Below are 13,628 nucleotides of genomic sequence, written 5' to 3' on the forward strand. Positions count from 1 at the left end.
CTGTTTCTCTCTTATTTGGGGGGTGTGAACGACAATTTCAAATTACATGTGTGTATGTCTTATTCATTATCTGAATATGTGTTTGGCTGGTAGTACCTCCAACTTGGCTCCAGACCGTGTTTTGGTGATTGTTTTGAAGAATGATTGTCATGATTTCCTTGGGTTTCCTAAATGGTTCTTTGTTTAAAAATCATTAATTTGATAATTTAGGGTGGGGAATTGAGTGTTGCCCACGCAGCTGGTTGTAATGTTGTTCATTGGACTCCCTTATAATGCTGTGAATGTTTTGAAACCAGGAAAATAAAAAAGGGGATCAGGAGAAGCCAAAAACAAAGATATGTTTACAGTTCAGATTAACCCTGCTGAGCTGAAAGAGATAGAGAACCCAGAACCACAATGAGGAAGGTTTTCTAATTCATCATAATTACACACATGGTAATGACATTATCTGTAGTTTTAGCCCTTAATTACTTACTGAATTATGTTGAATCTATACTTCTAGACCTTGATCTCCCCCCAACCTGCCTTTTCTCTCTATCGTTGCCTCCATCCCCTAAGTCTCTTATTCCAGATCTGGAAGCATTTCCATATTTATAAACTTCATAAACTGGAACCTTAGCAGTCATTTCTAGGAGTTCAGCTCCCTCATTTTACAAATGAGCAAACAGAGGCCCCAAGCAGTGAAATAATTTGCCCAAGGCCACATAGCTAATTATTAGCATAGTTATTAAACTCTTTCCTGATTAGTGAGGTACAATAAAAAGATTCTGTGGGTTTGTCATCAGAGAACCTTAATTCACATCCCAGGTCTGTTACTTACCTCCTGTTTGACTTTGAGCCAACTCTAGCCCAAGCCTCAATTTACTCATCTGTAAAATGAGCAATTTAGACTGGATGACTTCTCTTTCAACAATAAATCTATGCTCCTGTGCTCGTCTCTATCCCAAATGGGAACATTTAGGCCCAAGATGAAGGTTAGACAAAATGTCCCAGAACTTAAAACTCCAGTTGTTCCCTATTAATTCTAGAATAAAATATAAACGATCCAATTTTGTAATTAAAATGTTTTATTGCATGACTTCAACCTATCTTTCCCGAGTGATTTCACATCATTCCCTCTTACTCATTATGTACCAGCCATAAGCATGATATTCCATTTCCCACCTCCTTTGCCTTCCTACAGGCCACCTCCTATTCCTGAAATGCTTTCCCTCATCACCTCTGCCTTCTGGAGTCTACAGCTCTATTCAGGTCTCAGCTGAAGTCTTCCTACTATTTGAGACTTCCTGGCCAATTGATAAGCCTTAATTATGTGTTTAATCTGTGTCAATCCTTGTTCTAAATAGTCCTAGGTTCTAAGAACACAGAGACAAGGGGCACTTCAACCCTCTCATTTCTATCATAGTGAAAACATGTACATAAATAAGCATATGAAAAATAGAGAGAATGCAAGCTTCTGGGAATCAGACTGGGCTAGAGTCATCAAGAAAGGTTTCATATCCAAGATGTATCCTGAGAAGAATTTTGAAGGAAATGAAGGGCTTTTAGAGACAGAGGTAAAATGGGCATGTGTTCCAGTCATGATGGATAGTCAATCAAAGACACAAAAGATGGAAGCTAGAACATCATTGTAAGGAGCACCAAGAAAATGAGTTTGCTCTTCCCTCTTTGTTACAGCTTCTTGCTGGCTCTGCTCTCCTCTCACTCCATTGCCCCAGATGTTCATTGCCTACCTTTTGGATTTTTCTTTTCTTAAAAGTTGTTTCATTCTGTCTCCTTGCTGGTTATTTCACTCCTGTATTCATTTTGTGGTGATATTTTAGTTTTGGTTGGGGAGGATTCTCATGGTGGCACAGAGCTGCTGAGGATTATGCCACCTTCTTGGCTCCACCCAAGAAAATGAGTTTTATTGAATGTGGCCAAGGGTGGGAAGGAGAGGATTGTATAATAAGACTGAAAATGTAGGAGCTAATATAAGATCTTAGAGTCAACAGGGAGTCATTAGAGATTATTATGTAAGGAAGTGAGTGATAAAGGTCATATTTGTGCTGTAGGAAAATCATTTTGGCACCTGTGGGGAAGAATGATTGCAGAGGAGAGATAACTGTGTGTAAGTGTCAGAGACAGAATTCTAAACCAAATCTTCAACCTCCAGAACCAGCACTGCCAAGCAGCCTCCCATGGGATAAATCCCACCTTTGGCATGATAGCCAATCATAAGGAGTGTTATCAAACACAACTTCACCATGTAGCACTCCATTCCTCCTTCATTTCCTGCTACCAAACTGTTCCCAACTTCCCACCTTTTCCACCAAGTTTGAACTTGGAGGTAGCTATAACTGCCATGTGGGTACCCTTAGCAGCTGTGCAGGTTCCATTGGGGAAATTTCTCACCATGTGATGAGTTTCAGATAGATACAGGACATCCAACTCAAAATAGTAGGGATTAGGAGATGTGCCAGTGAACCTCAGGAGAGAGTCTAAGGTTAGGTATATAAATCTGGGAGTCATTTGCAGAATGGTGATAATTAAATCCATGGACCCTGATGAGGTCACTAAATTAAAAAAATAGGAAGAGGAAAGATAAAATGGCTGAAGACAATGACAATTAGTGATTGTGACATGAATCCAGCAAAGGAGAAGAAGAATTGCCCGATGAAGAGAAGGGGAATCAAGAGAAAGAATAGTGTTATAAACATCCAGAAAGGTGAGGAAATGTGATGGAAGGTGTCAAATGCCGCAGAAAAGTAAAAAAGAATAAACCCTGGAAAGATTTGATTATTTAAGAAGTGCTTGGCAAGACAGAAATATTTATTAGGTACTTACTCTGTGCTAAGCACTGAGAAAGCTGTTTCAGTTTAGTAATGATGGCAGAAACCAAATTACAATGGGTTAGAAAGTGAGCAAGAGAAAAGAAAATAGAAGCATACCAGGTAGATAGCAAGTTACAGAGTGAGACATACATTTTTGGGAATTTGTTTTGTTCAACTATTCATATATCTTCTAAGGCTTTTGCTTTTCCTCTTTTTAACTGAGTGGCTTGAGAAGGGAAAATAAATTCTCGTTATCAAAAAAAGGAGGAAAAATGTAGTTTGACTGGAAATTGGAAGAGAAATGAAAGACAGTAGTTTGAATCTAGTGAATAAAAACCTCACTCAACAGCTTTCATTTTTTGATAGTAGGGCATGTTTTTTTTCAGCATTGAAATTCACCTACTACTTGAGTAATTACATGGATCAAACTAACTGAATAATTTGTATTATCAAATAATAATTATATTTAAGCTTGCCCTATCATCTAGAACATACACAGGAATTTTTAAGTCAAATATTCATTCTAGTGTATAATCAATCAGTGTAAGCAAACTAAGTATATCATTTTATACATTTGCCTATTTTTTCATTATAAGTAAAAAAAAAAGATAACTGCTTTTTAAGGGAAACTTTTTTTAGTGGAGAGAGCATTTTCAAAACAGATGTAATTATGTTGCCCATACTTGTGTTCCTCATAAAAACTTTTCTATGCATACTTTAAAAACTTGGAAACAGAATTTTCTAATCTATTTTTAAATCTTCCAATTGAGTTTTGTTGTCAAAGTAGAAATGCAATATTTTCTGATTAGTTTGTAATAACAAGTGTTTGACATAAGGAAAAATAGAAATTCACTACTTGAATTTTAACCAAAACTTTTGTATGATTGGTAGATGGGACTGAAAAAGAATATCATGAATTACAAAGAGGAGCCAATTATATACTTCTTCCATTCGGCTCTATTTTTGTGATTTTTTTAAGCTATTATAATCTTTAAAACTAGATATCAAAGTAAACTGAACTGAGAACCTTACTTTTGAATTGCTGTACCAGTGTCATACCAAGATTTTAAGAAAAAATATGAAGCATAAACATGGATGACATGAAAATGTTTTACATCACTTCACATTTATAATGGGGATCATATTGCTTGCCTTCTCAATTATTTATAAGGTGTATGGTGTAAGGTTATGGGTGAAAGGTTTGAGGGAAAGAAAGGATTTGAAACTGAAAATTAAAATATAATAAAAATAATGAAATAGATTTGATAACATTACTTTCTTTAGAAATATCATTAATATTTCTAGTAAGAGCAAAAGTTCTATACTTTAAATAAATAAAAGTTGTTTAAAGTATTTGATTATATATTTATCTTAACTTTTTAAATATCTTTTTTGGATTTTATAGAGAATAATGAATATTGATTCAATAGTATATGATACAATTTATAAATAAATTGCAAATATAGAAGCATTCACGAAAAAGCAATTTGAATGCTATTTTTACCCAAGGGTTCTATGGATAGATTTCAGAGAGCTCATGAACCTGGGATAGGGGGAATCTCATCTTTATTTTTAATGACCTTTTATTCTCTTTCCTATCCTATGGATTTTATTTTATACATTTGAAAACATGATTCTGAGAAGGGACCCATGTTCACCAGATTACCAAAGGAATTCATGTTGGAAAGAAAGAAAGAAAGAAAGAAAGAAAGAAAGAAAGAAAGAAAGAAAGAAAGAAAGAAAGAAAGAAAGAAAGAAAGAAAGAAAGAAAGAAAGAAAGAAAGAAAGAAAGAAAGAAAGAAAGAAAGAAAGAAAGAAAGAAAGAAAGAAAGAAAGAAAGAAAGAAAGAAAGAGAGAAAGAAAGAGAGAAAGAGAGAGAGAGAGAAAGAAAGAAAAAGAAAGAAAGAAAGAAAAAGAAAGAAAGAAAGAAAGAAAGAAAGAAAGAAAGAAAGAAAGAAAGAAAGAAAGAAAGAAAGAAAGAAAGAAAGAAAGAAAGAAAGAAAGAAAGAAAGAAAGAAAGAAAGAAAAGGTTGAGTCCCCTTGCTCTAGAGAATGGAGAAATATGAATATATTTTTCCAAGGTTTCACAGTACAAGCTAGATTACTTGAAAATTGAAAACCAAATAAATGGGCATCCCTTTGAATGAAGAAAAACCTGAGAGACTTGGTGGAAGTTGATATAGGATCTGACATCAGCATCATCTTTCAATTAATAAAAAACAAAATCCTACGTAAGCTCTAAGCCTCATCAACCCCTATTTCCCTATTTATACTTGGTACCTCATCATGGAAGGAATGGACCTGTCCTGTTAACCTCACCATGTTAAAATAGGCATTAGAGGGGGCAGCTGGGTAGCTCAGTGGATTGAGAGCCAGACCTAGAGATGGGAGGTCCTAGGTTCAAATCTGGCCTCAGACACTTCCCAGCTGTGTGACCCTGGGCAAGTCACTTGACCCCCATTGCCTAGCCCTTACCACTCTTCTGCCTTGGAGCCAATACACAGTATTGACTCCAAGACGGAAGGTAAGGGTTAAAAAAAATAGGCATTAGATATATTTTTGCTTAAGAGAGCACATATAGGAAGAATGAGCGGAAGATACAGAAAACTAAATTTCAATTTGACATAAGGAAGACGTTAACAAAGGGCTTTCTAAAAGCAAAATGGACTGCTTCCAGAGGTAGTGCTTCTCATTATTGGACATCTTTAAGAAGAGGATCTATGGGGACAGCTGGTTGGCTCAGTGGATTGAGAGCCAGACCTAGAGACAGGATGTCCTGGGTTCACATCTGTCCTCAGACACTTCTTAGCTGTTAGACCCTGGGCAAGTCACTTAACCCCCATTGCCTGGACTTACTGCTCTTATGCTTTAGAATCAAGACATAAATAGTCTCTATGATCACTTATTACATTTTTTTTCTAAAGGGGATTCCTATTTAGATTCAGATCAGACTAGATGAACTACAAAGGAGTTTCTTTCAACTCAGATTCTGATTTTTCATTGGATATTATGGTCATGTCGTCAATTCCCTTTCTGATATAAACTCAACAGAAAACATTCTGTAACACCAAAAAAAAAAAAAAAGTAGCTTCCTTGCCAAGATGGCAAATTTTATTGCCAGTAAAGGAGAAGTAGCGGGTTGGGGTTAAAAATGATAAAATATAAGTAAAAATTAGAGAGACTTTGTTTATCAGTTGACATTAATTACTGCTAGATGGTAAATATGAAGCAAGGTAACCAAAGGTCTTTCCCCCCCCTTCGTTGATCTATTTCCTCATCTTGGTCATTTGGCAGAATTATTTCCGAGACACCTGGAACATCTTTGATTTCATCACAGTCATCGGCAGCATCACAGAAATTATCCTAACAGACAGCAAGGTAAATAACCTGAATGAAAATCTTGTACCCCCATTTATCTAATCAAACTTGGTGGCATTATTTTTATTTAGATCATACAACGTGATGACTCCACTTCCAAAATCCATAGGTTAGGTCTCCCCTAATATTTAAGGCAGATGGGGGCATATATATGGCAGATAGGTGGCACAATGGATAGAGCACTGAATCTGGAGAAAGAAAGACCAGAGTTCAAATTCATCTTCAGATACTACTTGGGAGATCTAGAAAAGTCACTTAATGTCTGTTACCTGGGTTTACTCATCTATATGATAGGAATAATAATAATGCCAACTTCCCAGGATTATTTTGAGGATCAAATAAGAACATGTAAGACCTTTTGCAAGATGTGAAGTGCTGAGCACAATGCCCAACACATAGAAAATACTAAACCAATGTTTGTTATTATTATTATAGTCATACTTGAGTGCCATTGTCCTCTTTTATGAGTTGTCACTTCTTCATATCACTGAGAGAGTTAGGCCACTTCCTATCAGCAGAAGCATGATGTGGTATAAGCAGTATGGCAGGTTACAGAGCACTAAATCATATAAGTATTTACAAAACCCCTACACTGGGGCCAGCATACTATTTAGTCCTAGGAGAAGACTCAAAGGAGGCAAGCTATATGGGCAATGACCTCAAGAACTATATAATTTAATTAAAGAGATGACAACTAGAGAGTAATACAAAGTATGTTTATTTCACTACAACATTCTGTTAAAGTAATAATAATGTACACAAATGACATCAAATTGGGTGACTCTGTTGAAAATTTTATTTAAAAGCTTCTTCTCTTGGTGATTTCTTCTAATGACACCAAAATGTCATTCATATTCAATATGTATATAATTCTTAATATATGCCAAGGGAAAAATAGAGAATGTGTGACCCTGGGAAAGTCACTTAACCCCCATTGCCTAGCCTTTATCACTCTTCTGTCTTGGAACCAATACACAATATTGACTCCAAGATGGAAGGTACCAGTTTAAAAAAAGAAGACACACAACTGAACTTATCAAGTATAGCCCACATGTGTCACCTCCCAAATAGAACCTATGAAATGGCAAATATCAAGAATGAAATAAAAAGACCCTGAGTGGATAGCATCCACATGAACACAACAAATAACATGTATGATAAGAAGCACCAATGAAATGAAGGGGTCATACAGATTAAAAAAAAAGGAAACTGATTTATGAGGGCAATGCAAGAGTAGCTCATTGCTACCAGAGATAACAAAAGATCATTCCTAAGGACCATTATTGGTCAATATTGATCATGGAAGAAAGTGATAGAAATTGCATATTATTTCAGATTGCAAAAATTTTGTTATCCTGTAGTTGTTTTCAGGCATGTCTGACTCTTCATGACCCTTTTTGGGGTTTTCTTGGCAAAGATACCAAAGTAGTTTGCCATTCCTTCTCCAGCACATTTTACATATTGTGAGAATTTCACACTCGTCTTCACCCTTTTTACTTGCACCCTAAGATTGACTTTAAATTTTGAAGAGGGAGAGTTTCATATCAAGTTTGAAATCGTTCATTCTGATTAAATTAAGTTTCAATTCACCACCAACCTTTGATTGCATTATAAACAAATTATCTGCAATGAATTTCTTAAGACAGAAATTTGTGCTTACTCTGGGGGTCAGGTGGGCACCAGAGTTCTCATGGTTCCCCAGCATCTGGAAGACCCTTCTCCGATCCAGACTGAAAATGAAGTCTGCTAAGTGAGTGGAACTTAGAAAAGTGATGAAATAAGTACTATAAAATTGGACTAGGCAAAGGAAATAGGTCCCTTTTGCCTTGGAAACTCTGAGAGGAAGTGGCTAGGAGAATGGTGGTGCACTTGTAGTGTGGCTGTGCAGCTGGCTCTGGGGAGGCACCTAGGAAAGTGCCAGTGCAGGCTAGTACTGGATAGGGGAGTCCTAGTACACACTGTCAGACTCAGGGCTGCCCAAGAGAGTACCCCAGAACACCTGAGAACAGCTAAAAAGCTGCCACAGCCAGGGGGGAGGCTGTGTGTGAAGGGAACAGCCAGCCTCAGGTGGCTGGTGCCTTTTCTTTCTCTGATCAACTTTTATTATTTAATAAATAAATACAAATTAAGATACAATATCCATAGAATTTTAGTCTTGACAATATAAAGAAACTGAGATAAACGGGACTAAGTGACTTACTCAGGGTATCAGAGAACAGATTTGAACCCAGATCTTCCTGATTCCCAGCCCAGTATTTTATCCACTGCATCACCTACTAAAATTTGGTGTATTTCAAATACCTAAGACATACAATCAAGTGTCAAGAATTATATAACAAAAGCTAATTATCCTTCATAAACTAACATAATAAATCCCATGTAAATAAAAACTCATAAATCAGCAAATAATCTATATTCAAACTGGAGAACTTTCAGGCAAAACTTCCTACAGTAGCACTGACCAATAGAAATTTTAAAATATTGTTTTAATAGATGTCATATGGAATAAGCATTATTATCTATATGGTACAAAAAACTTTCAAGATATAGATACTACAGAAGAAATTAGATCTACGTTGGAAGAGATTGAATTATGATCCTTGTTTTACAACAACTCAAGTTCCATATTTGCTTTCAGTGAGCCTACAGAAGATGAATATACATCCCAACACTTCCTTCAGTTATAAAAAAAACAATCATTTCATTCACCTACACAATAGTACACCATTTGTGAAATAGAAAAAGAACAACAGTAGGATAGTGATGTTCTAGAACTATTTCTCCCTCAGCTTCATAAAATATAAACTGAGAGTAAGAGTAATGATTAATTAATAAATATTTCCACGATGACTTCAAGTTTAGGAACCATTTTGGATAGATGTTATCTCATTTAAACCTCTCACCAACCTCCTATAGTAAGTAAAATGAGTATTATTTTCTTTGTTTACAGATAATAAAAGTGAGACTTGGAGAGATTAAATTACTTGGTTGTCAGAGATAGGGATCTGGCATGGGGAAGATTGGAGTCATTCTACTTTGTCCCTGTGGCAGCTAGAGGCGGGGTATTAAGAAGACATAGAAATGATATCTGACTCTAGGATTAGTCCAGTACTGTAAATGCTGATATTTAGTCATTTCTAAATGATCACCACATCACTAATTGTGTTTATCTTTGTCCATCAGCTGGTGAACACCAGTGGCTTCAACATGAGTTTTCTAAAGCTCTTCCGAGCTGCCCGTCTCATCAAGCTCCTTCGACAGGGATATACCATCCGCATTTTGCTGTGGACTTTTGTTCAGTCCTTTAAGGTAAGAAACACTGACTTTCTCTCTCTTCAAATTAGAGTGGTCCATGCCACCAAGGCAGCATGACCAAAAACAATGGTGCCATTTGGCAAAGAGAGATAAAAAAAGCAAAATATCAATTGTTCAAGAGATCATGGAATGACAAGCATACTAATACGTTAGTATGTTACTAACCTTTGCATTCCCATTGACCCAATGATGCTTATATCTAAACAATTAAAAAAAAGGAAAATATCTATATGTAAATAATATATATGTACACACACACATATATAATATATAATTTCGTATAGCAAGGAACAAGAATATGAGAGTGTCAAACAATTGGTGAATGACTGAACAAATCATGATGTGAATGAAATGGAATGTTATTGCATTGAAAGGCACAATGACAAGGATGATGTCAGAAAAATGAAAGATTTATATGAATTGATGCAAAATTGATTGAGGAGAACAAGGAGAAAAATTTCTACCGTAACTATGACATTGTAAGAAAAACAACTTAAAAAGACTTAAGATTCTTATTAATGTAGTGACTCCAAAAGCTCAACCATGAAGCATATTACCCTCTCCTTGACAGAAAGGTGAGGGACTTGTGGAGAAATTCGAATATACTTTTTTTACATGGCTAATATCTAGATTTGTTTTCTTTGACTATTCATTTCTGTTATAAGGAAGGTTTTTGTTCTTTTTATTTTGGTGAGTGTTAATTGGGCAAGGCAACAAGATTAGTGATGGTGATAAAAAGCAGATAAGAACAAAAGGACATTCACACAAGTAATATAACTTTGAAATTAACCTATTGAATGTCATATTCATTTGTTAAAAAGTGCAAACTGCACATAACAAATATGGGGTTTCACGTGCCACTTTCTCTTCTTCTTGTATTACTTTTGTTCATTATTAGTCTCCTGTCTCTGGGACAGATTTATAAAACTTTGACTCCATGTCCATTGTAATTCTGCATTTGGAAGAGGAGTTATGGAATGGTTCATGTCTCCGTCCCTAAAAAGTAAAATTTCCCAATAATGCTAGGCTATTGCCTTGCACTGAGAAAAGTTACTCTCTCTCTCGTGGTTCTCAAAGCTGTCCTGTGTCTTCATGCCTTGAACAAGGGGGTACCAATCAATTTAAAGATACTCAACCAAAAGGGTTTGTGAGAAATAATATTAAATATATCAAATGCATCTAGAAAAAACAACTTACCTTCCATCTTAGAATCAATCCTGTGTTTTTGGTTCCAAGGCAGAAAAGCAGTAAGGGATAGGGAATATGGGTTAAGTGACTTGGGTAGGGTTACCTAACTAGTAAGTATTCCAGGTCAAATTTGAACCCAGGACCTCCTCTCTCTAAGCCTGATTCTCAATTCACTGAGCCACCTAGTTGCTCCCAAATGTATTCTTTAATAGAATTTTTAAAATCAAAAACAAGCCAGAAAGATAAAGAAGATGTAGAAAACTAGGAACAATTACAGCTCACACGGTCTTTGGGTCCAGCCAAAGTCTTTCTAGAAGTTATTACACCTACATGAGGAAGTGTACATATTTAATTATATTGTCCAAGGACAAGACAACAAAGTTTCTTAATTAAAAAAAAAAAGAAGAGAGACTGAGTATAGACAGGGAGACCAGTTAAGAATGGATTTCATTATCCCAGGAAAGAATGAGGGCTTTAACTTGGATGCAGCTCAGTGAATTGAAAATAATACAGAGAAAGAGGGAGGAATTGTGTGAGGGAGGGGGAGAATTTGGAGCTCAAAATTTTTAAAAATGAATATGTAAAAATTGTTTTTATATGTAATTGGGGGAAATAAAATATTATTTTTAAAAGAAAGAAATATTGTTTTGCACCACATAGAATCCTGTGCCATGGAATTTATTACAAGGCTTCATGGTGGCTGATAGTAAATATATTTTTTAGGAAATAGATTGGAAATAAAGACAAAAATGATCTTAAGGAATGTCAGACCAGAACATAGTGCAAAAGCAGTGCAGGCCTGAAGTTGTTGGATGAGAGAGCATTATGGAATCTGAATTGCAAATGCATACAATCACTGCTTGATTTTGCTTCCAATTCTCACAAAAAGTTACTTTTTGGAGAAAGATTGGGTCAGGAGATAGGTGGGGGTGGGGAAGGGATTTGATAGCCAAGGTCAGATGATTGAAGTAAGATTTGTATATACTTGGAGTGTGGAGATAGAAAATAGGGTGTAAATGTCAGTACACAATGAGTTCTCATTGTCACTCATTGCTTATTGAAGTATAGACAATGGAGGTCTTTCATATTAGGTGGCCAATTAGAATTATGGGCAGATTAGCATACTTACAGCCTTTCCATCTATGTGGTGGTCTGGTTTAAAACACGTATGAAGCCACACACCCAAGAAGATTCAGGGAAAACAGGGTCTTTGACTTTTCAATGAAGTCAGTCTTTGACAGCAAAAAATAAGGTACGATCAGCTGCTTCAGGAATGAGGGTGAAAAGTACCACTTCATTAATTAATGACGATTTATCTCTCTCTTTATTGCAGGCTCTCCCCTATGTCTGTCTGTTGATTGCTATGCTTTTCTTCATTTATGCCATCATTGGGATGCAGGTAAGAAAGCATTTCTTTGGGCCATTTGTGCAGGGAAGGACAATAGGGAGCTGCTCCCCTTAATGGAACAGCTAGTGAATAAAGTCAAAGAGCCCTGGTTCTTGTGAATGCTCTGAAAGTGCCCAGTTGCCTATCATCTTTAGGAATTTCCTAATTATGCAACTTCACTGCCCAGTCACAAGAAGCTATATATCCCAACACTTCATACTTGGATAATCCATCCACACTTGCCATTTTCCTTAGTGCAAAATCAATTTAACATTAACCTGGGATAAAGCAGAAAGACAAAAATGTGTTTTCTTTTAGCCCATAGAAACTCCTAAATAATCAATTTAATTTGACAAGTTCTTATTAAATAATTACTAAATACAATGTACTGTGCAAGCATTGGGGATACTAAGGCAAAAATCGAACAGGCTCTGCCTTCAAAGAGCTTAGATTCTCCTAGATACAATATATACCCAAAAGCGTGAACAAAATAATGCAAAGCAATTTCAAGGAGGGAACACGAACAGCTAGGAAGATGGAAAAGGCATTGCATAAAAGGCACTGAGCCTTTATATAAAAGAAGACATATCCTAAGAGTAGGAAAAGTGAAAAGAAACCATCTTTACAAAGGCACAAAAGTAGAAGGTATGCACACTAGAAACAGTTGTCAAGTCAACTGAAATGGCAAAGACTTGAGAGAGAGTAACATGAAATAAAATTGGAAAAGTAGGTGGGATGTAGGTTGTAAAAGTCTTCAAACACCAATTTTATCCTAGAGTAAATAGATCACCACTAATGATTTCTGAGGATATGACCATATTTAAGAAAGGGACAAAGAGGTCAAGAACAACGCTGTAGCAATAACAGCAATTAGGAGATGCTAAGGTGCTTCTCTGTGTTTGATGAAGGACTCAGAATGTGTGGACAAACTGAAGCTGAATCTGATAGTATAGTCAGGTCATATTGAGGTGAATTAAACCTCGTAGACTTTAAAGGGTCAGAGATGTAGAATTTCAGAAGCCATCTAATCAAACCCTCTCATTTTATATACAAGAACACTGAAATCAGAATGGAAAAGTACCTTGCTCAGGTCATAAATGAGTGAATAGAATATGAGCATATATTCTTTAATCCACCATGCATTTCACTACACCATGAAAGCCTCCCCAATTTAGGACTTTGGTTTTCTGTCAGTAAATTTCTGGGGGAGAAACAAATGTCATATTCCTGGTTAATTCACATTCAGGACTATGGTATGTTGGACAATTCCTTAAATTTCCACATACCCTCTCATTTCCAAGTATAGAAAACTGCTTCAGTCAAAATGTTAACTTAGATGAGTTGGTATCTGGAGTGCTGATTAAGGGATCAAAATGAATTTTTTTTCTAGCACTAGAGATTTTGCTGTTGATGAACATCTTGTGGTCTAGACCCTTAGACTCCAGATGACCTCTGATTAGGCCCAGCTTGTTAGATTACAAGAGCAGTAGAATTGTTCCAATTGGGGTGACTCTTAGAAGCAAAACCCCTCTGACTTAGAGATATTG

General features: G+C 36.0%; 1 protein-coding gene across 1 annotated transcript in view; it reads left to right on the plus strand.

Annotated features, from left to right (window-relative positions):
* CACNA1E (calcium voltage-gated channel subunit alpha1 E) overlaps window positions 1–13,628 on the plus strand; it is a 667,319-nt gene that overhangs the window by 607,521 nt on the left and 46,170 nt on the right. The window contains exons 35-37 of the mRNA XM_056815619.1: window positions 6,108–6,191; window positions 9,375–9,500; window positions 12,028–12,093. Of these exons, the coding sequence (XP_056671597.1) occupies window positions 6,108–6,191; window positions 9,375–9,500; window positions 12,028–12,093 (276 nt within the window). The remainder of the gene's footprint in view (window positions 1–6,107; window positions 6,192–9,374; window positions 9,501–12,027; window positions 12,094–13,628) is intronic.

This window comes from Monodelphis domestica, chromosome 2 (assembly GCF_027887165.1).
Source record: "Monodelphis domestica isolate mMonDom1 chromosome 2, mMonDom1.pri, whole genome shotgun sequence".
In the NCBI taxonomy this organism is placed as follows: Eukaryota; Metazoa; Chordata; class Mammalia; order Didelphimorphia; family Didelphidae; genus Monodelphis; species Monodelphis domestica.